The sequence below is a fragment of the Protopterus annectens genome, chromosome 6.part1, assembly GCF_019279795.1.
Source record: "Protopterus annectens isolate FY-2018-M chromosome 6.part1, PAN1.0, whole genome shotgun sequence".
NCBI classification, from domain to species: domain Eukaryota; kingdom Metazoa; phylum Chordata; order Ceratodontiformes; family Protopteridae; genus Protopterus; species Protopterus annectens.
Window position 1 is genome coordinate 361,036,873 of NC_056738.1, and position 24,736 is coordinate 361,061,608.

General features: G+C 34.7%; 1 protein-coding gene across 1 annotated transcript in view; it reads right to left on the reverse strand.

Annotated features, from left to right (window-relative positions):
- GPHA2 (glycoprotein hormone subunit alpha 2) overlaps nucleotides 1–24,456 on the reverse strand; it is a 29,243-nt gene extending 4,787 nt beyond the window's left edge. The window contains exons 1-3 of the mRNA XM_044075778.1: nucleotides 24,195–24,456; nucleotides 14,484–14,596; nucleotides 8,982–9,166 (exon numbers count right to left, since the gene is read on the reverse strand). Of these exons, the coding sequence (XP_043931713.1) occupies nucleotides 8,982–9,166; nucleotides 14,484–14,583 (285 nt within the window). The 5' untranslated portion in view covers nucleotides 14,584–14,596; nucleotides 24,195–24,456. The remainder of the gene's footprint in view (nucleotides 1–8,981; nucleotides 9,167–14,483; nucleotides 14,597–24,194) is intronic.
- Nucleotides 24,457–24,736: the final 280 nt, after the last annotated feature.

The window sequence follows — 24,736 nt, forward strand, 5'->3', positions numbered from 1 at the left end:
AAAGTTAATAGAAGGCAAGCATACCTGCTGCATAGCAAACTACAAGCTAGTGAAAGTGATGATCAATAGAGCCCTTGGCATTTACTTTAAATTGATTCTTTTTTAAGACAGATGAAGGAAGAATACCGAGTGATAAAGATGTGCAAAGAAATATTCAGATATATCCAGTGTTTCTAGCTCTCTTCTGGTTATCCTGCCTGGGAGTGTAAGATCTTCCTGCTAATACTGATTTGTATCTAGAGCAGGTGTTGCTTTGTGACTGCTCGCTTTACATCATCTTCATGCATTCCCACATTGCTTTGCATTTTTATCATTCTTTTTTCACTACACTTTTTAAGCCATCCACACCTGGTAATTATCATATTGACAACACACCCCTTACAGTTGACCCAGTAGTCAGGGAGTTAGGGGGACACATAGACAGTAATCTAGCCTTTGACCATCACATGTCTGCAGTAGACAAGGAATCATTCTATGTTGCACAGTTTATAAACAGATGTATGGCACCTAGGTCCAAGGAAGTCATTGTTCCACTGTATTCTGCATTAATCAGACCTAACATTGAATAGAAGGCCCCCTTTGGTATGTACCTAACCAGGCATATCCAACAACTGGAACATCCACAGAGGTTCTTCACTAAAAGAAAATGTGGCATAAGTAACATGTCCAATGCAGACCTCCTCAAGGCCCTATCCCTGTAGTCTGTCTCCTACAGGTTATTGAGGGGAGATCTATGCCTGACATATAGGGCATTGTCAGACCCCATTCTGATGGACCTTCTGCATACCTGCAAAACTAACAGCACTAGAATTATCCATTCTAAAGACTTAAACCCTGCCTGTGATATAAAAAAGGAACTGCTAGAGAGACAGGTAGGTATCTCATACACTACCCTGTATCTGAAACAGGCTCCCCTTCCATGTGAAGCAGAGTTCCTCCCTAACCCATTTCAAGAGTAACTTGGACAACTGGATGGGAAACAGGAAATTCATCCCTGGTTTGGCACCTATATCTCTAATGGATACAGGCAGCCTGTAAATGGTTCATCTCCCAGGCCCTTGCTTGTAAATGTTTAATCTCCAAAGCCCCTGCCTACAGTTATCAAGGGTACCAGAACTTGTCAGAGATTTTGGATGCATGGCTAGGCTTAAAAAGTCCATTGTGGTTGTTAGCCCAGTAAGCACCAGTGAACCTATAATGTTGATAAAGCATATTTTCCACTATCTCCAGTGTTATATCTGCTATATTCTAGACATATATTTCTAGGGGGATGAAGTGTTACCAGGATCAGACATATTTATGTTTTTTTATGCTATAGCATTAACTCCCAGTTTGATTTTGGTTATTCTAAAATTGAAGCAAAACACAAACATTTTGAAACACAGTGAATCCAGTTGATAAGAAAAGCAAGTTCAACTGGATAAAACAAATCACTGGAAAACAGGAGCAGTTAGAATAACTCATTTAATAACACATGCAAGTTAAAAACTTTCGCCAGTTCGAGGCTTCTTCAGGCAGAATAAAACAACAATAAAACCCAACGTTTAAATAGTAAGTAGTGATGTGGTCACAAGCTCACTGAAATCAATTAATTGAGCAAATTCATAAATGGATAAATGAATTAATCAACTAGACATGTTTATGCAATTTTTTAGCATAGGTTTTAAGAGTACACAACCATTACGTCCTGGGGGTATGTGCACTCTCAAACATAGAATAAAGTGATATTCATCTAATTCAGTACTATGAGTAATGTCTCCCCCCTGCAGCGGTTCACTTAAAACATTTAATATTAGAAATATAAAATCATGATCAAAAGCTTTATCTAGCTTTTTCTTATATAATGCATTAGTCGTAACCTTTCTTTTTATCTCAGATAAGTGGTTGCCCATATGTTTTTGAGTTTCTGGTTGCTTTTCCAACATAATATGATGAACATTGATTACACAAGGCTAAATACACCAATTTCTTTGTATCACAATTGCCATATATACCAGTGTCAATTATGGATCCAGTTAATGGTTGAATAAAAAAGTTTCCTGTACGTACATACTTCCAATAAGTGCATCTGCCACATTTGAAAGTACCCCTTTTATTTGTTTTAAAACAGGTTCTCATCCATGATTGTTCTTTGTAGCAGAGAAGTTGTTTCAAATTTCTGCTACGTTTGTAACTAAAATTGGGTTGTGCAGGTAGATCAGAACTAAGTTCTGGAATATCCTTTAAAATATGCCAGTATTCAGATATAATCTGTTTGACATTATCCATATTCCTATTGTAAGTCAAAAGGTACCTAGGCATGTTCTTATGGCACACCCTTTTTCTTGTCTGACTATTATTGGATGAGAAGGTAGGTTGGCCTTCCCATGACATTGTTGCTTAACAGTCTCACAGATGGTATTTACATCATCAGCATTATAACCTCTGTCAGTAAACTCAAGGGATAGCTTATGCAATTGGGAATTCATATTGTTATCTAAACCATTTAGCTTGGCTACTCTAAGCATCTGACCTTTCAATGTTGTTAAAAATGAATTGCGGATGCATACTACTTCTATATAGTAAACATTTTGTTTGGTAGGTTTTTGATACAGAGTAGTTCCAAGCTTATTTTTACTTCTTCTTCTTCTTTCAGCTTTTCCCACTTAGGGGTCACCACAGTGGATCACCTAACTGCTCATGATTGGCAGTGGAGTTTTACGGTGTCGAGTTGCTAGCCTAGCGCCCAACCTTCCACAGAAAGCACACACACGCACTCACGCCTATTCTTAAAAAAAATGTGACATCAAGAAAGTCAATTTTATCAAAAGAAACATTCCTTTTAATTTAAAAAAAAGGAAGTGTTTTCAATAAATACTCATAAAACTCAAAAATTTCTACATCACCACACCAGATAAAAAATACAGTGGCTATAAAAAGTTTACGCACCCCTGTTAAAATGCCAGGTTTTTATGATATAAAAAAATGAGACCACAATAAATCATTTCAAAACTTTTCCCACCTTTAATGTGGCCTATAACCTGTACAATTCAATTGAAAAACAAGCAAATCTGTTAGGGGAAAAAAATAAAAAAACGTACATTAAGCTGGTTGCATAAGTGTGTGCACCCTTAAACTAATACTTTGTTGAAGCACCTTTTGATTTAATTACAGCATTCAGTCTTTTTGGGTACACATCTGCAATCAACTAAAGAGACTCTGATTAACCCCAAATAAAGTTCAGCTGTCCTAGTAGGATTTTCCTGACATTTACTCAGTTGCCTGCTACAGCAAAAGCCATGGTTTGCAGAAAGATCTTACAAAGCATCAAAGGGTGTTGAAAGGTATCAGTCAGGAGAAGGGTATAAAAGCCTTCCACAACACTGGATATACCATGGAACACAGTAAAGACAGTCATCAAAAAGTTGAGAAAATATGGGACAACAGTGACGTTGCAAAGAACTGGACGTCCCTCCAAAATTGATAAAAAGATAAGACGAAAACTGGTCAGGGAGGCTGCTAAGAGACTTACAGCAACACTGAAGGAGCTGCAGGAATTTCTGGCAAGTACTGGTTGTGTATTACATGTGACAACAATCTCCCATATTCTTTATATGTCTGGGCTATGGGGTAAGGGTTGTAAGACGGAAGCCCTTTCTTACACATCAAAACATCCAGGCTCAGCTAAAATTTGCAAAACAATACACTGAGTCTCCCAAAAGCATGTGGGAAAATGTGTTATGGTCTGATGAGACCAAGGCTGAACTTTTTGGCCACAATTCCAAAAGATACGTTTGCCTAAAAAACAACACTTTGCATCACCAGAAGAACACCATCCCCATGATGAAACATGGTGGTGGCAGTATCATGCTTTAGGGTTACTTTTCTTCAGCTGGAACTGGGGCTTTAGTCAAGGTGGAGGGAATTATGAACAGTTCAAAATACCAGTCACATTTGGCAAAAACCTTCAGGAGTCTGCTAGAAAGCTGAAGATGAAGAGGAATTTCACCTTTCAACACGACAGTGACCCCAAGCATACATACAAATCAACAAAAGAATGGCTTCACCAGAAGAAAATTAAAGTTTTAGAATGACCCAGACCTAAATCCAATAGAAAATCTGTGGGGTGACCTGAAGAGGCCTGTGCACAAGAGATGCCCTCACAATCTGACAGATTTGGAGAGCTTTTACAAGGAAGAGTGTGCAAATATTGCCAAGTCAAGATGTGCTATGATAATAGACTCCTACTCACGAAGACTGAATGTTGTAATTAAATCAAAAGGTGCTTCAACAAAGTATTAGTTTAAGGGTGTGCATACTTATGTAACCAGCTTATTGTACATTTTTTATTTTTTATATTTTTTCTCCTAACAGATTTGTTTGTTTTTCAATTAAACTGTACAGGTTATAGGTCACATTAAAGGTGGGAAAAGTTTTGAAATGATTTATTGTGGTCTCATTTTTTTATATCACAAAAACCTGGCATTATAACAGGGGTGTGTAAACTTTTTATATCCACTGTAGATCATCAACAAAACATTAATAAAAAATAATGTGATTGCACAATTATGGATTTTCAGATCCAAGAATAGACTCACGTTCCCAAACATACATAACTATATTAGCATAACTATTGGCAACTGCACTGCCCATGGCCACCCCTTATCTTTGCTGCTACAGCTGTTCCTGAAATAAGAAAACATTATTCGTAAGCACTAGCATTAATAGCTAACAAAAGGTGTTAATGTACATCTATGTGTATTCACTGAAGTTGAGTAAGAACTCTTTTGCTGCTTGTACTCCAAACACATTAGGTGTGACTGTAAACACAGACTCAACATCTAAAGTACCAAAAATACAACCATTCAAACTTTTAGACTGTGACCATTCATACAGCCTAAGTAGAAAATCACTAGTGTCTCTAATGATGGCATTTGTATAGTTAAAACCCACCCTTATCTGTGATTCATGGAATTTGGCTCTGTGACCCATTTATTAATTTACTCAATTTACTATTTTAATGTTGCATTTTATTGTTGTTTTAGTCTGCCTGAAGAAGCCTGTTTTCTGGTGATTTGTTTTATCCAGTTATTCTACATTTGACTCAGTTACATGGTTTAGTCCCAAGGTGAAGCAAAAGGAGCAATAAGAGCTGTGCGTAAATCCCATCATACCACATCATACCACACTGCCTGCTGGGATGACACTGACAGTATGAACACAGAGGATTATTATCAGGTCTCCAACCATAACCAAACTGTTAAACATATTCAAAAAAACTGATGTCAAGAAATTCATGTCAAGGTTGCCAGCTCCATTGGCATAATGATTCAGGGGACTCAGGATCGATTACCTACACCTGCTGCCATGGGACGAGATGAATGAAGAAGCAGAGCCTGTTTGCCTTTCCTTGAGAGGGTAGAGATGGGTGCACATGCCTGGGCTCACTCTTCACAGCGGATCCACTAGTGTAGGTCAAACAGAATGTTTTCCTGCTAGAGCTATCAGTGGCCCAGAAGGACTGGTGCAACATGTAAAGTGAACTGCAAGACACCTATTACCTCATGATACTCTGCTGATTGTGTTACCTGTTCATATCCTACCTTTTTTGCTGCTGGTATGATAATAACTGTTCTTGAACTGATGAATGTAACTCCTGCAGCTCTGTACCCTCTCACCCTCTGAATACCTTAACATCACCCCCAGGAATATAATATCTAGGACTGATCACTCAGTCTTGGAACTATATAAAGCACTACAATTTTGTGCATAATGAATACACAATAAATGGATGGTACAGTTTAAGTTAGAAAACAAGCAAATTAACAGCCTTGTTATACTATCCTCACTATACCACATAGCTTGTTATACTGCACTGAACTATATCACACAGACTGTTATGCTATCCTGTTTATATCACATAACATGTTATAACGCACTATGTCATATTGTTTGTTATGCTGTCCTGCCTTTGTCATACAGACTGTCATACTGCACTGACTATTTCACATAGCATGTTATACTGCATTATGTCATATAGTCTGTTATGCTTTCCTACCTTTGTCATATAGCATGTTATACTACACTATGTCGTATTGGTTGTTATGCTGTCCTGCCTTCGTCATATAGACTGTTATACTGCACTGACTATGTCAGATAGCATGTTATACTACACTGACTATTTCACATAGGTTGTTATACAGTACTATGTCATATAGTCTGTTATGCTGTCCTACCTTCATCATATAGCATGTTATACTGCATTATTAAATTAAAGCTGAAAATGAAATATCTTTAGATGTAGTGTAATAATGAAATGAAACAAAAAATGTAAGTGAAGAAGTTTTGTGGAAGCAGGTTCTGTAACTTGAGAAACATTTTTGTGACATTTCTTCATTTTTCCTAAATGGCTTATAAGAATATATATAATATATATACCCGTTACGCTCTGTGCTGTGTTTCCATTAATATTATTTATCCATTGTAGTTGAATTTTGTACTTAATACAGACAGCTTTTGTCTACTCTGTATAGTCAACAAAATCATTAATGTTTAAAATGAGCTACTAACTAAATAAATATAAATAAAATTGTTTTCAAATAAGGCTGTTATGCCCAGCATTTTGTAACAGCAGGTCATCTCATGTGTTTTGGATATTGAATGATTACATGTGAATGACTACATTCCCAGGCTACCGAAGAGGTATATCTTTGGCATGTTCTGTATCTGCCTTGGAGCCACAATCAAGTGGGTTTTGCCTGGTACAACCCTGGAAATGCAGTGCTCCAAGGGATATACACTCTAAGTGCAAAGAGCACCTTAACTGACTTTACTCTGAGATCCTCCATATTGCCAGGCTCCTCACTGGGTCCCACAGAATGAGCCCAGCAGTCCTGTGAAGAAACTTCATTTCCATTGATTTCATCTGCAGTCCATACCTTTCCAATGTCCAGATTTTTGCCTCATATTTTTAGTCTGTTGCTCACAAAAATAGTGGTTTTCTAGCAAATCACTGAGGATTAAATTCACTAAAACATGACAAGACATTTGAGTTTCAGACTTTGTATCCTTTAGAAAATGCATGATAACCCAAAACCTTTTATTTTAACAACTTTCTAAGTTGAAAAGGGGCAATATTTAAAATCTGTCCATATTTTTTGGGCCTTTGTCCCCCATTATTTTTGGCTTTGTCCAGATTTCTTAGGTTAAGAGATGGGTATGCTGCAGTCACCTCCCGTCACCCAAGATCACAGTTATGGATGGAAACATAGACTGGCCAGTAAACTGGCAGCTTAATTCTGTGATTCATCTCCCGCTTCACCAACACAATCCAGTATAATACATGAAATACTGCTGCTGCTGTTGCTGCAACCATCCACTGGTCAACCTCCCCATTAAAGAGACCCAACATACTTAAACTCTGATACCTGCTCCTCCCCTTCCTACAGAGAGCAGCTCAATGATTTCCACTTCGAAGCAAGTTGGGTCAAAACACTTAGCTGACAGGTGAAGAGATGCAAGCATACCTCTCAAACTCTTAGTGCAAGAAACCTGGACAAAGCCTAAAATAATAGGGGGACAAAGGCCCAATGTATATTTATACTTAATAAAAAAAGAAAATAAATATTTTAGGTTTACTGTTAAGAAACATATTCTTGCAATAAATGCATGCAGTAGTAATTTAATTCTTACCAAGAGAACTACTATCACTGTCAAGCAACAGTCCCAGTCAAATGCAATGATACACTAAAGAATGTGTTGTCGTGTTTTCATTTATAAAAGATCTTTTTTTTTCTCTTTTTTTAAAGACCTTAAAGCAAGATATTTGATGTGACTCATAAGCTCAATTAAAAATGAAGACAAATGCTACCCACAGAGGTGCTTGCTGTGAAATCTGTTCTGCACAGTAAGAATGCAGGACAGAGTTAGGCAAGACATATATGATTCTTGAGCATCTTGCATTGCACTGAAAGTGCCAAAACGTTCTCATCTACAGCCATGATGTATACAACTTGGCTTGGCTTGGTATATTTTTTTCATTTGTTTTAATTGTTATGTTGTTTTCACATAACTTAGGTAAATCTGTTTATAACCTTGTATTAAGTACCTAAAGACAGGTTGCATAAATGTTCAGACATCTTCATTAATCAATATAAATATTGTACATACTATTATTTTTTGTATAGTCCTACCCTTCTAGCATACTTAAACTTCTTTCAAAGTACATGCAAAATAGACCCAGATCTTGTTTGAAAAGGTTCAATAGACCATCTCACATGCCTGGTTAACAAAATGTGAAAAAATGTTAGCCACTTTTCCTGGCTTTTTTTAAACAATGGTAGATTTCTTCAAGTCCCTTTTTGTCAAAAGGAGCATTCTATAAAACCAGAAAAACAAAACTGTAAAAAAAATGTCTGCCTACATATGAGAATTCATTACTTACACCCCGTTATTAAGCATAATCTTCTCCAGGGGATGCACCATCTCAGTGGAGAACAACTCCAATGCAATATTACTAAAGTATCCCACTGACAAAACAAGACTAAAAGAAATCACCATTCATCTTAAAAAAATCATTGATGAAGTTACATGAACAAAGGAAATGAATGCTGTGCCTTGAACGTTTATCTCCCCTGCTGTTTTTACTGGACATATCCATTACATTTTGTTTGCTACAATGTAGTTATTTGCAGTAAGGTTGGATGTGGTATCTCAGTAGATTAAGGCACCTCTGAGACACTGCAGAACTATAAAGATTAAGCATGCATTTCAAGGGAATTTTCGGGTGAAGTAAATAATGAAGATGGTAAGTGAGGAATATCAGACAGTATATTTTTCAGATATCTGTGTAGCAGCTCTTCAGATATATATACAAATAATACATTAGTAATCTGAATGCTTGAAGTCTGGTACTATGCTTACACAGGACAGTGGAGAAAAGCTGACAATGCTGCTACAACACAGTTTAAAGGCATTCCTTGCAAGAGTTGTATTTGTCTTACCTTCTGCATTTTACTGATAGTGCAGCACTGAGACACTGAAGTGATGTTGTGTTTGAAGTTACTGGCCACCAGAACAGAGTACTTGGAAGGAAAGGCACTTGATTCACAATAACCCACACAAGCATGAACCACGTGCATCCCTCTGCATGTCCCCTTTCTGTCACTTCGTATGGTTACATTGAAAGCTGAAAATCACAAAGTACCAACCATTATTTTTACAAGATATAACAAAATGATACTTCAAAGTTATTTTCTGCAAAGACAAATGCGGTAACACAACTGACAGCTTACAGCAACATATCTGTACTGTAAAAGATAGCGATGCTCAAAAAAGTGACATCATAAGAACCCTGCAATCACACAGACACACACACACACACACACACACACACACACACACACACACACACACACACACACACACACACACACACACACACACACACACACACACACAATAGATTCATGCATACATGTGCATATGAGGTACCATTTTAAATTCTTAGATTTGTAACAGTAAGACCCAAAATGGCGAGACTGAACATGTGAAAATCGGAACTTATATAATTCCTACTTTTATACTCTTAGACTCCCTACACTAGTATTTATTTATAAGTCTGAGATACCTGTGTTCAGGCTTTTCTGTTTTTTTTTTTCTGAGTCTTAAAGAGCTCAGAGTTACTATATATACGTTTACAACACTGCATCAAAAACTCAAACTATCCAATGGCAAGTGATCGAAGACAACTGATAATCACCTACTGGTTGAAAAACAAACAAAAATAGTTTAAACATTTTTGTTTTGTAGGGATAAAGCCCCCTGCATCCCCAATCTCCCTTCTAATCATATATATCAGCTCTAAGATCACAATACAGTGGGGAAATATTAAATTCCCTGTTCCCCACTATACCTCAATCTTGTACTGAAAGAAAGGTGGTGTGTGAAATCAGCTGAGTTTTTGATCTGCTGTACCAGCTTTTTTACACTGCAACAAGTTGACTTTTCTGAGTAGAATGTAACTCATATCTATCTATCTATATATATATGGGTGTGTGTATGTGTGTGTGCGCGTGCGTTTGTGCGAAGTTGGCAGCGCCCCTGCAAAAAAAAAAAAAAAATTAAAAGAGAACAGAGATTGCCACTGCCAACATTTACTCTTCTCCTTTATTTATTTATTTATGTATTTATTTATATTTTCCCACAATTTCAGGATTCTTAATTACAGATCTTGGAATTACAGTAGGGAGTCTACACACACATGGACATAATCATACACACATAGTCTGTGCCCCTTAATAACTGTCTTCTGAAAAATGTGTTCCATTAACTTTTAAAGTAATAATACCCAGAATAAAGATTTCTTTTCACCGTCATATTGTTAGGCTTTGATCTATTTCCATTCACACTCCTTATCGCCTGCCTTCAGGCTTTTGAAAATTAATTGTTAGCATCTCACTGCCGCTTTCTTGATTTCTTAGACAGGAAAAACTAGATTCATTTCATTTCATGCTGATAATGAAAAATTAATTTAGCTCTGTTTAGATGTAGATTAATAGTATGTGTATGCGTACTAAAAGAGTTATTTATGGTATAAATCTGAATTTATCAAAATTTGTGTGTCCTGCAAACTTTAGAAGTTGTATTTAGTTATAGTCCGGGATATACAATAGACAAAAGCATTCTTATTTTCAAGCACAGATACTGGATAGCACTACTGTTATAAGAATGACCGCTACTTACTTTTCATAATATTGTGATGCTAAGTGAGCAGAGGTCAATGAATGCAACATTATCTTTATCAAGACCCCAGATAGTGCTGCCTTGAATGACTAATTTATGTCAATAGCTGAAGCTGTTTTTGGCAAGGAAACACATGTCTAACTCATCTAAATTATTAACCAATGCAGCATTCCTTCTGAGTTTGGAAAGTGTTGACAAGAAGGCAGACATTATTCAAATGGCCAGTAAGAGATCAAAGATAACACATTTTTTAAAAACTGCAATTGGATCTGAAATAGTCACTCCATCTATCAGTCACTGTTTATGCATCAGACAACTTTCTGAACAAGTCTATGCAAAACTTGATAAAGAAATATAAGAAATATTTGTCTGTTGATGGTGTGATTGTTTTGTTAGTTAGGTGAAAATGCAGTCTAGATGAAATTTGCATGCCTGTGTATATGGCAGTGGTTTAAATGTTAAGGCAATGATTTAAATGTAAGGCTGAGGTGTACATGAATATTTTTATTCTAGTCAAAAATGTGTGCCAGCTTACTGACAATAAAATAAGATTAGTGCTTTCAGAAATAGTCTGAAAAAAGTCTTTTAAAAAAGACAACTTCATTAGTACAGAAAGAAAGAATAAAACATTTTCAACACCTAGATTAGTACACTGGTTAAATACCTGGATGAAGGGAAATGGGGTACAGCAGCAACCAGATCTGTATATAATTTTGCTTGCATGATGGTATCCTATTACTGTATGAAAAGTAAAATAGGAGGGCAAAAGCAGGAGGGAAGTCTGCAGTCGGTATGTTAAAAAAATTGCATGACTCATTGTAGCCTGGAGGGAAAAAAATGAAAACTACACTCTGCAGCAATCCTATTTGATAGATACAAATAACGGTAAGAGACAGTGGGCATTGTCCTATGCAGTCTCATATTACTGTCTGTAAGTTTTCACACTATAGTTGTATTTAAGGGGTGCAATTATTCACCTAGTCACTCACAGATGCATCACTGAATCCTAGTTTTTTGAGCTTATGATGTAATTGCCTGTGTATCTGACACTGATAATAAAAATGCCTCTTACTGTTTAAGTATTTGTATTTTTCAAGTAAGACTGTTGCAGGTTGTAGTTTTCATTTTTTTTCTCCAGGCTACAGTGGCACTGACAACGATAACATTAGACATAATAATATGCATGGTAGAAGGGACAGGGATTACTGTAGAACCTGTGCTGAGGGTGTGCAGAGAAAAGGAATATGTTCTGATATGTATTTTTATGTTTATATTGAGTGTTTATTACTTTTTCTGTCACTTATTAATGTTAAAGTCAGCTTATGTTACTGTTGATGTACTGGATGGCACTGGTGTGAGAATGTCCACTGCAGTATGGAAGACCAGCCACCCTATCCTACTGTCATAAAAGTGTGCTCCTTGAACAAAATCTTCCTAAAGTCTTAAAAAAAAAAAAAAAAAAAACATAGTGATTGCTTTCTGTTGATTACACTAAAGTCCATTTATATTGCATTTACACTTGCCGAAGTGGCTTTGATTGTGGTTGAAGAGCAGCTTTGAATGAACAGTTGCCTTACCTATTAAAAATAACTTAAAAAGAATAATTATTCACTTGGCCTTTGAAAATAAATTTAAAAAGAACAATGATGCACCTTATTAGCACTATCAATACCTGGAAGCGGTCCACTCACTGCGAGTAGCAAAGTTGTTTGCATAGAACATTATGTCTCTGATTGACAGGGCAGTGTTTAGGAATAAAATGCCTCCATCCAACACATATATTAAAGAACGTTTAGAATATGTATTTTGCTGTTCTAGGTATGTAGAAATGTAGCTCATGATTCCCTCTCCACCGTACGTACCTTTAGCTTCAAAATATGACTGTATTCACGAATCCTACTCAGCAGCTTTATAGGTGCAGAGATGGCAAAGAACAAGGAAGAATCACATTTAGATTTGGGGCAGTTTCTTTCATGGCATTAAAATCATGAATTCCTAATTAGCTTCACCCTTTACTTGTGGGTTTTATTCTTTCAGTTTCTATCTCCAAATTGAGTACCTTATCAATACATTGTTTGCTTATTTTATTTTTCCCCCCAAGAGGAGCCTGAAATCGGTTCATATGTAAACATGTTTTACCTGGTAAGCAAAATGAAAATAAATACATACATACATTCATTCATAAATAAATAAATATGTAAATAGTTTTTCCAGGTCCCCCAAGAAAAGAGGCAGTTTTGCCTAGTAGGTTTACTTGGTTAACAAATTAAAAAAGAAAAAAAAGTTGAGGTAGCTATAGAAGGAATACAGAAACCATTTTTAAATGGTTTTACATATATCTTTGCCACAAGGCATTTTGGCAGCAATGCTAAAATGTGAACAAATGACATTTGATTTGAAGAAGTTGTTTTCTACAATAAAATGATAACAGTATTCTAAAAATTATTTGCATGTGAACAAAAAAAGAATTCTGGACTAAGTACCTGTCCTATGGCGCACATTGATAAAGCTCTGACTTTGCCCCAGTTGACACTTGTTTGACTAGTGGTGCAGGTGCCATACAGACCAGGCAAGAGATGACGGACTGAGTGGCCAACACCAGCTCATCCATCTTAGGGGGAGGGAGGCATCCCATGTTCACTGTGACAGCAGCATTAAGAGCCTGACAAGCTCTGCACTGCAAGTGATGTTCTATTTGGTTGGTAGGTTGATTGTGTGGATACATACAATCAATTCCCATAGGAAGCCAGAGTGGAGCTTTCAGGGCTACTCTGAGGTGGGTGGATTTGGGCACCCCCCCAGCAGCAATATGATGCGGTGCTAGTGTCCTCATTCAACTCACTAGCCTCAGGTATGGGAGTGGTTGATTCTGGGTGAGATAAAGTTGTATCCAGAAGACCTGGTGAATGAGGACAGGAGCTGGTGACAGGAGATTGTCAGCCACAGGAGGTAAAAAAAAAAAAAAAGAATTCTGCATAAAACTAAAAATAATTGGTGTACAAAGGGAAAATTTTAAATATTACTCTAATTCACTATAAAAGTTAATATAACAACAGGTTTTGTATCATTAAGAACTTCCTGAGCAAATAATAAGTATGAAACTCTATGGCATCATGACTGATGGTAATCCTCAGTAATTTACCAAAAAAATAAAAAAATGTTAGCAGGAAGAGGGCAAAAGGAATGAGGCAAAATCATGGACATTGTGCAAAATTAGGGTCATTTGGGAGGTATGGCAGTAACTGCCTGAATTATCTAGAAACATTCTAATGGCAAAATAGCATTCTAACAAATCAGGTTAAGTATTGCAGTGCATTTTATTGTCAATAAATATCATTACACATGTAACTATTCATTAAACTGACATTGTTAGTACATGCTTTTTATAAAAATAATGAGAAATAAATGAACTTTAATAAATAGAAGATTTAAGTTTGAATCCAGCATACTTCATACTTAAAAACATGAAACCAATCACTTTGTTATCCCAGTGTTTCAAGAACATACCAGTTAGAGAGCTTTATTCCTAGAGGTTCTTGCTTGGTTTCCATGTCTATTTTTTATATAAAAGTAGAATTTGCCAATCACTTATTCACAACTTCTCCATGTCATTTATAATCATTAGCAACAATACAAATATGTGCCTTTAAATAATAATGTATGGCCACAAATGTAACACCACATGTATGCACATACACCAGCACTTATGCACATACATATATAGATATGCTAACCAAAATAAATAAAGTAGGTATACTTACGATATAAGTGGCAGCCAGGTCCCATTGTTTCATAACTCCAGGACTCAGAAAACATCACAACAAATGAAGCAATGGTCATCAGAACTTGGAGAGTAGTCATTGTGTTTTTTGTGCTGCAAGTAAAGAGATGTGATGTCTGAAATCATTTATATATACCAATGTGTTCTCAGTTTTATAGACTTTTTTTTTCATATACGTGATTTTATCAGCACTTCTGTTATAACTTTAGCAAAAAAAGTATTCAATGACAAACTTTTGATTGGAAGTTTGGAACAAAACTATAATACTTAATTTATATTTTGACTATGGTCCAGTACAGCTAAATATAACATTTTGGGTTTCATGCTGCCACTCTCTGAGCAATACTGCTATTCCCAGCCCAACTCCCTCCCCCTAAAAAATGCTTTTGTTATCTGAGAATACAGTGGAAGAATTATGTGAAAAATAGTGGAAACTTGTCAAGCAATTAACTGAAAGTTATAGTTTGCTGGCAATAGGCAGTTCTTAAAATAAATACACATTTTCATTTTTAACCATTTTTTATGAAATCACCTAAAAGGGGATGAAATACTTCAATGTTGATGGGCTGCTGTTGCTGGCCCTTCCTGCTACTACATATAACTATGCCCATATCATATAGGGAGTGTTGTCTGTCAATGGAGTGGAATCCATGCTCTTTTGGTTCCTTTCTGATTATTAGGCTACACTAAATTATCTGCATATATAAACAAAGCTTTATAAATATCACTATTGGTGTTTAATACACTATTGTCTACATTGGAGCATGGTCACAGGCTAAGAGTATTGCTACAGTCAACACAAGCATGCATAACAACATGCCCTGATCTTGTAATGTAAAACAGACCTATTTGTTTTGAGACAAAGGAAAGAAAAAATGTAGTGCTGAGGTCCTGCAAATTAATGACAATTCAATCATGCAGACTGAATATTTTCTTTTGGAAAGGGTCTTTGCTTTATGTCCCCTTCTTTACATCTCACTCTCCCTTCTTAGGTTATTTGCATAAAGAATGTGCATTCATTTTTCCTTTCTGTGATCCCAAAGAATAGCTTCTTTCTGTGTTGGCAGTTCTGATAAGTGTTGATGATATCAACTGTGAGTTTTAGGTTACAGGTCTTACATTGTTTTTTGTTTTAAATTGTTTCTGATCTGATTAAAGGTCTGTAAGGCATGTAAGATACTATGTGACCATAATGTCTACATTTAGTAGCAATTACATTATTAGGGATACATGCACCACCTGAAATCCCCTGGTCACATCTATGCTTGTTCTGGGAGTGATTACAATTATAAGACAATACGTGAGGGTGAAGCTCATCATGCTTAAGTCAAATCATACCTTTCAAGTGTCCAGATTTTTGTAGAATATCCAGATTTCTGCCTCTTATTTTTGGATTGTTTATCATAAAATTTGTGGTTTTCTGACAAATCATTGAGGATTGAAGTCACTAAATAATAAATAATGACATAAATTTGAGATTCAAACTTTATATCATTCAGAAAATATATAATGATGCAAAATCTGTCCTTCTAGCAACTTTCTAAGTTTATTGGAGCAATATTTAAAATCTGTCCCTATTTTTAGTCCTTTACCCCTCCCCCCCCCCCCCATAATTTCCGGCTTTGTCCAGATTTCTTGCTCTGAGAAGTTGAGAGGTATGACCCATATTCATTTGAGAGACCTCCATTTCTTCAATGAAAAGTATGCATTCTAAGGTTGACAGTGTTTAGTCAACTATGGATTTACTTTTTGTGAATAATTTATTACATAATATTACATCTAATAGCCTAGATTTCTGATGTGTGTTTTTAGTTACCTTTTAACCATCTGGGTGTTTGTATAATAAGGACTATTTGATCCCTATAGTAGCTGTAATATATCTTGTTTTATGCCTCACTAGGTCCCTAGTTACCTTGTTTTCCCTCCTTATCCTCCTGTCTGTTCTTGATTGCTTTCATAAAACTTATATTTTATTAAAAAATGTTTTTGTTGGGCAATGTGGCAGAATGCATGGTTAAAAGAAATGAAGAAAAGGACAGTTTGCTTTATAACTGTTCTTGTTATAATGATTACAAAGCTTGAAGTATCTCATCTAATATGAGGCAAGTGAAGAAACGCTATGGAAACCTGTCTTGATAAATACCTCGGCAATATATGCAATGTGGGATAAAGATAAAGTATATGTAAATAAAACAATTGATACATGTTTTGAGAATGTGCATATTTCATGTATTTATGTATATTTAGCTGTATTGATGACAGCAGAATAGAATTTGTCTTTCTTTTAGTTTTCCATATTAATAATGTAGTTGCCTGTCTGCCACGAATTTCACTGTATACCCTACAGAGCTGGCTTGCTTTCAAGCTTCTCCTCTCTCTCTTTTTCCTCTTTTCTTATCTTTCCCTGCTTCTTCCTAAATTCTGAAAGGATCTTGTTGTAGATATAATAGCCAAAAATATTTGAATAAGGCCAGCCCACTGATAATGAGAAAACATTACTACAACACTGGTACCTCAGGACTGTCCAGCAGCTCAGGAGACCAAGGGTGACTGAACTGGGGGATGAGAGGTTTTTAAAAGCTTTTTGTAGTTTTTGTAGTCTGCATAATTTTATCAGTCTTCTGTTTACATATCATAGTTAGAGGGTTTGGTATTTTTTCCATATGTTGCTCACTTTAAGGCAGAGTATCAACTCTATACATTTAGAGTAAGCTATAACTATTCCATTTTTTCTTGCTGCATCCCTTATGGTACAGGACAAAATATTTATTGCTAATGTTTATTTATTTATTGTGTTGGTACTTTTGAGTGAAATGGTCAAATATCAACATCTGAAGCAACAGAAAAATTAAAACAAACTGAAATAAATAAAACAAAATCCACATCAGCAGAACCAGCAGCAAAAAATCCAACATCTGAATAGGGGAAAAGGCCATTTCCCAGTGACTGCATGATCTTGGAGTTAATATATATAATTAGCTAGGGGTGGGGGTGTGTAGGGGGGGCTTGTTCCCCTGCAAAAAAATTTTTTATTTTGTATGCTCCAAGGTTAATCCTTAGAGCATGCAGAGTAGCTAGTCAATGTTTTCTTGTCAACATTAATGCACAGATATTTCAGATGTTGATATTTTGGAAGTTCAGTTTAGGATACTATATACATATATATGTTTGAGTATATGTTGAATTATGGAAATGTAAATACATCAACACTGAAGTGATACACATGCAGATGCATCAACACTGAAGTGATTGAAACCAGCATTTTTAAATTCAACATGTAAAAAATCTCAAAACATCTAAAACAGAAATTATTGCAAAAAGGAAACATACAGTTTCCTTTTGTGATCAGGATCAGGTCACCAACTCCACCCCCCCCCCCAGCCACAAACACACACACATATTCAGACTAAGGGTTAGCATGTAATAAGGTGGTGCAGTAAAGCTCCCCTGCTAACCTTATTAAAACCTGCCAACTTAATCATAACACTGGCCCTAACCATAACCCTGCACCTTATCTTTCAAAACCCCTTTTCATAACATGAATTAAGACAGCTCAGATTCACACAAATACAACAACACAGCTCCTCTGCTCTCACTTAACCTTCCTCTAATTCTACCACCTGCATTCACACAAACACTCCTACCCTCAAATGCTAAAACATTCAAAACATCTGAAGCTTTCAGCATTAGTTTCAAAACCCACACTAACCTGCACATATTTAATATTCCATCTATCTGAAATCTTAAAATTTTGATGAAAAGAACATGCAACACCATTTTACACATATTTAATACACAAACAAACATGCACACACACATAGATAGATATAAATATATATATATATATATATATATATATATATATATATATATATATATACACACACACACACACACACACACACACACACACACACACATACATATATATATATATATATATATATATATATATATATATATGGGTCTCCTGCATTTTAACATACAAACACTTGTTTGAAAAACACAGGGCTCTGATTTAATTTTGACAGTATGGATGGCTGAACGGTAAATACATCAAAGTTATGGCCTTGTCAATACAGGTAAGTCGGGTCGGGGGGTTGACAGCATGTGTGTGTGTGTGTATATGTATGTGTGTGTGTATGCGTGTGTGTGTGTGTGTGTGTGTGTGTGTGTGTGTGTGTGTGTGTGTGTGTGTGTGTGTGTGTGCATATATATATATATATATATATATATATATATATATATATATATATATTTATGTAAAGAGACATTGAGAGATAGGATTTGTGTAATATCATTCACTGAATATGCTTCCACTGAAGCCAGTGTCATAGACTATATTAACATGGAAATCTGCATTCTCTAAGGAATGAACCCAAGTTGTGTGAGCATATATGTGGAAGGGGGCAAGGATGAATATGTGGAAAAGACAGAAGGGTTATAGACTAGATGGAAGACGAGATGGGAGCATCTCAGTAAATAACACAGAGAATGGAGAAGAAACCTAAATTGGATAAAAGAGCAATAGGGAAAATATGCATATGAGAAGTGAATGTATGCCGTTGCAGTTCCACTTCATCACAAACTAGATTCTTAGTGCTAGTCCAAACATTTACTTTGTGGTTCACATCTTGTTAAATTTATATATTTTATTCATCTCAGGATGCTCTATAAGAATTTATTCTGAAATAAACTTCATAGATTGACCTAGCTAAGAATATAATTTGCTAGACACTCTGCTCCATGTTCTTGGACATTTGGTATATATATATATATTTTTTTTTTTACTTTTCAGAAGAACAGTAAGTAAGGTAGAAAACTGAGTCAAAATATTTCTGGAAATTCTCATATGCTTCTATTAAGCATGTGTAATGTGCCTCCAATATTGCAGTACAGCTTGCTGTATAAACTCTATTGTGTGAAAATTATACGAAAGTCAACTTGATCATCTGTTTACCAAAGAGGTGAATAGCATTACAGTAGCAACAACAGTCTTGAAAAATTATCAGACAATGTGATAAACATTTATAATTTAATATGCAAAACAATATTAAAAATATTACCATGAGGTTTAAAGATTGTTATTGCATATGGCATTATACAAACAATTTGAACTGGAAATGAATTCTTTAGTGTCGGTTACAGAATTTCTGGAAAGGGCTTTAGAAACTGAATGCATAGCAACTAACTATACATATATATGAGCATTTTTTTAATTGAGATTCTTTTGATACATGAGATTTACTTGTTATTTAAAATGCAAAGCATACAGATATCCTCATAAAATTTGGAATCTCTTACTATGTTGATGGAATTATCTGGCAGAATATATCTCAGATTATATAGACCATGTCTGAAACAAGTATTTCTGTTATGAAATATTTATTTACAAAATGTTACAAATGTTTTGACTAATCTTTATCTCTATAATTACAGCATTGATATCAGGACTTGCATGGCTCCTTCCAGGACTAACATTTTTGTGGAACTGCAAAAGTCCATAGCCATCTTTGATTTATGACACATGCACTCAGTTTATTAACAAATATGTTATTCTATAAATGCTTGATTGATAACTTTTAGGAGTTGAAATTTATAAATCTAAAACAGAACAGAGATAGGGACAGTAATGAAAGAAAAAGGGACATATGTTATGCCATCCTTACATGTTATAGCATTTTTAATACTGAATGATGCTCATGTCAGAGTATATTCAGGAATTCCAGCACTGCAATTTATTTTTGCCAGCCTTGTTTAGAGAAAAATGTATAGGCACCATCTATGTAACACAGGGAATTAATCTAAAACATTTGTGCAAGAGGACCAAACTACATGATCAATTTTCAAAGCATTTAAGAAAGTGGCATATAAAAGCAACAAACATAACTTTTAAGTAAAACTAAATAATTGTTTCAAAATATGCATGGCTAATAAATACAGCAATTTTGGTAAGCCAATAGTAAATCTGGTAAAACAATGGAACATGCAGGAAATGTAATATACACACATATTCTGTATGTAACACAGACATACACAAACATTCAGTCACTGTTGCTTTTGTATACATTTGAAAGGGTGGTCCTTTTCACTTTCTTCATGATTAATAATCATTTCTTATTTTTGCATATTATTTTTACACCTGATACAAACGTTATGAGGAAGATGTAAAAAACAGTATGAGAACACATAAGACAGTTTGTTAGTGTAACAGATATAGTTCAACCTGATTCTACTAGTAGAAACATTTTTAATGAACCTAAGAGCTCCAGAAGTGCATCTTCTTTTCAATTACTAATCATAAGCCTCATGCAAAAAGATATGTTATGAAGAGAATGAATGTGAACAATATTATTTGACTTTGCAGAGAATACATGGATATGTATTCTAAGAGCAGCTCCCCATGGAATTTAAGATATGTAGCCTAACAACATTTCTTCAAGTGGTTTTAATATAGGTTACATAATAGCATTTCCCAAGAAAAGTTAAATGTTGCACTTAATAGCTACCCATTTCTTAAAGGAATATATCTATAATAATGTCTGGTGGTTTACATAAGAATGTTTATTGATTCTTAACATCTTCTAGCCATTAATGGTACATTTAATTAATGATTTGTTTTTGCACAGCTCTATCATTGTCACTTCTTCATCTTCATTTATGACAGTGTACCCTAATTCCTGTAAGGATTCTATTTTTCTTACTAATGTAGAAATGTTATTTTAATTCACAATAATTTGTCTTACTTATTAATAATTATTATAAGCTAAAATCATTACCAACATTATTGTCAGTATTAAGGTTGATTGACTGGAGTGAGTGAGGTATCACCATGCAAAAGTTGCAGCATTAAGTCTAACATACTTCTGTGCCTCTAACTTATCCATTTCCCATTTGAATTTTACCTGAAACATTTGTCTTCCTTTATGAAACTATTCATAAATCATATTAAAAAGACTGAAATTTATTTCTTGCTACTTAGATATGTAAAGTAGGCAACTGTATGCCTAAATGCGAATATTTACAGCTTAGAAAACACAAACAAGGCTAATAATATACAATCAGTAGATGAAAACAAATGATCAAAAAGTGAAGAAAATGAAGGGGAAGGAATTAAGCCAGGAGGACTTTGTTAAAAGGCATGAAAAGTAGATATTAAAGAAAAAGTAGATAAGTGGAGAGGGTGAAGTTAAGAAAGGACTGAAAAGAAGGATGAACACTGACATCTAGGAAGGCCCAGAACAATCATGTAAACAATGACAGAAAGCATGTCCCAATTATTTTAATATAAAACAGAAGCATTATGTGTGTGTTTTTGTGTTTGTGAATGTTTGTGTGTATGTGTGTGTGTGTTTGTTTATGTGCAGGTATGTATGTATGTGTGCATACTCTTAAAAGCACTCTTTATATACCTCCCTCATTAGTCAAATATTTAAGTAAAAAGTAAAATGCAAGCAGTCTGTTTATTGAAATACTTTCGTCCTTCAGCTATGTAGTTATGCTCTCCTTGCACAAGAAAGGTTGTCAGTCCCATTTTTACTTTTGTGTCACCTTATTCCACAACACAACAAAATCTATATTCATAGATATATGGTCACTATGTGTATAAAGTATGCCCCTTTTTCTTATCAGATGAAATATTTTTTTAAGCCTTGGTTAATGACCTGCACATTACTGACTGCCCATGCTACTGTTTAATTCTGAAATATTTCTAAAGTATATCAAGAAATATTACATAACAAGTTAAATGCTTTTGTGTACTAGTCAGAAGAGCTGCAGACAAAATATGGGTAACATTATAATACAAACGTAAATACCAATAACACTGCATATAGCATGCGTAATACATGTCTTATAAAACTTCAATTGTTCTATCTCAAAGTGAAGTTTTAACATTACTAATTATATTTAAGTTTTGCAAAAATTGTCACAGAATATTTATACAATGCAAAAATAACCATCAAAAATGACAAATCAGGGTTTGAAACTGCAGTCCTTTGCTCTCAAAATACTGTTAATGTTGTGTGATGACAAAAAGGAACAGCTCCCCAAGTAAATCACTGAGCTTAACCAACAGTACAAAAGGTAATAATAGCATAGGTTTTGTTGTAATGAAAGTAAGTCGAAATACATAGCCCTAAATCAGAGTACTGCACAGTATTCTGGTAATATAGCAGTATGTCCTGGATTCCATAGGAAAGCAACAGCTGCACTAAAAAGGGACATCATTCTTTAAAATCCGTAAGCAGGTATGCTAACAAGCAGTTAAACATAAACATAAATGCAAGTAAGGAACACCTAGTGCTTATGTTATTATAAGGCAGGTACCATATAAGTAAAATGAGCAGCATAAGTAATCTTACATTATTTTTAGAACATTGATAATAATAATAATAATAATAATAATACATATACAATCCTGAATGTTGTACTACTAATAGACTGAAGAAATGCAAAGTGTATTTGAAAGTGTTTGCTTCATATTAAAATGTGTGCTAACAAACCTGCAACAAAATAATGCCTGACACAAAAAAATTCTAGTGCTCAGCATAACTTTCTTCAAACAAGATCAGCTTATCAGAAGTAGAATCGCATAATGTAGCACTCTTATTAAACTGTTACCTGTCTGTAAATATAGATTATGCAGCATTTTTTCCTGCAAAATAAAAAGATCACAAGGGATATATACCCCTGAAATGAAAGCACACCTTTAGTTACTGAGCATGTTGATTTCCTGTAAATACCATATGACTTTTCCAATGATCTTTACAGATATTTTGAAATACCTTACTATATTGTTTTCATGCCATAGACTAATAAATCTCTGACAGTTGCACTTAATCTCTTAATCACGCCACCTTATGCCAATGACTTAAAAAACATGACGTCAGTTCAGTCATAGAAACAAGGAAGTGTTGTTTCAACAGAAATTGATACTTCCAGATAAAGTTTTTTTTTTTTGGCAGTGAGCAGAAAAGATATCTTACTTACTAAACCACCATGCTTTTGCACTGACTGGATCTTGCTATATTGATTACAAACAGCAAATGTTTCCTGTATATGTTGGTGTTTTATACTGAAACCCCCATATTTTGTAATTAAAACATACAATTTCAAGTAGTTGAGTGTCATCATTTAAGGTTTTAAATAGTATCATTTTGTGAAATGGCAAATCTCTGTTAAAAATCAAAAAATGTTGTAGTAATGGTATTTATCAAAATGTGTTATTTCTGCAAACTACAGCTGCTTTATAAAAATGCAGTTAATCAAATTTTATGCTAGAATAACTAATCTGCCAAATCAGTCTTTCACTTGAGGAAATGTATCAGTCTTAAATTTTGACATTTGATACTGGAATAAACTTTGCACAACAAATAAAGATTACCATTATTTTGCTTATATATTTCAGATTTGTAAATTACTGCAGTTCAGTGATCATCAAATGGAATGACAAGATGTATTCTGTTTAAATGATATGAAAATGTCTACTTCCAAAAACAAAACTTACTTTTATTTCTTTCATAGGCGAACAATGCATTAATGTTTTGCTATGTGTTTGAAAGCACATGCTTAAATAGGTACACCCAAAACATTTCAAGTGTCATACCATTTTACATAAATGAACTTTCTGCATTTGAAACTCATAAAAATAATCTACCGCTAATAAAATTCAGAAACAATAGGTCTTTACCTCTTTCTGGACAGTATTCATATACAGATGTTCTGTGTGCCTTGGTTTGGAAAGGTTGTTGTTTTATGTTAGACTTTCAGGTTCTATTTGTAGTTCTAGTAAGGAACACTTCAACACCTGAACACACCTCCTTATGCTATCAGTTTTCAAATCCGTACAAATCCCTGTTTAATCTGCCTTTCAAAACTAAGATTTTGCTACTGAACTGCTTTTAATAAGTCATTCCTCCAGGCTAGAATGTTACAAAATATCCTCACATGAATTAACTTTATGTGTCACTTACACTAGAACTATTATATAGAGCATTTCAATTAAATGCTAATCAAAAACATCAAGACACAATGCTGACATAGTTGGTTTTTATCATGAAAATCATACCTCTCGAATTATTTGTGTTAAGACAACACTAATTTTGTCATTTGGCCAGATTTTTTTTTCAGTACCAGCAACAGTTTATCTTATTGTACTTTCTGGTGACATTGTTTATGCTTTTGGGTCTGTGGTTTCATACATCTTGGATTTTGTTCATAGTCTAGGCACTC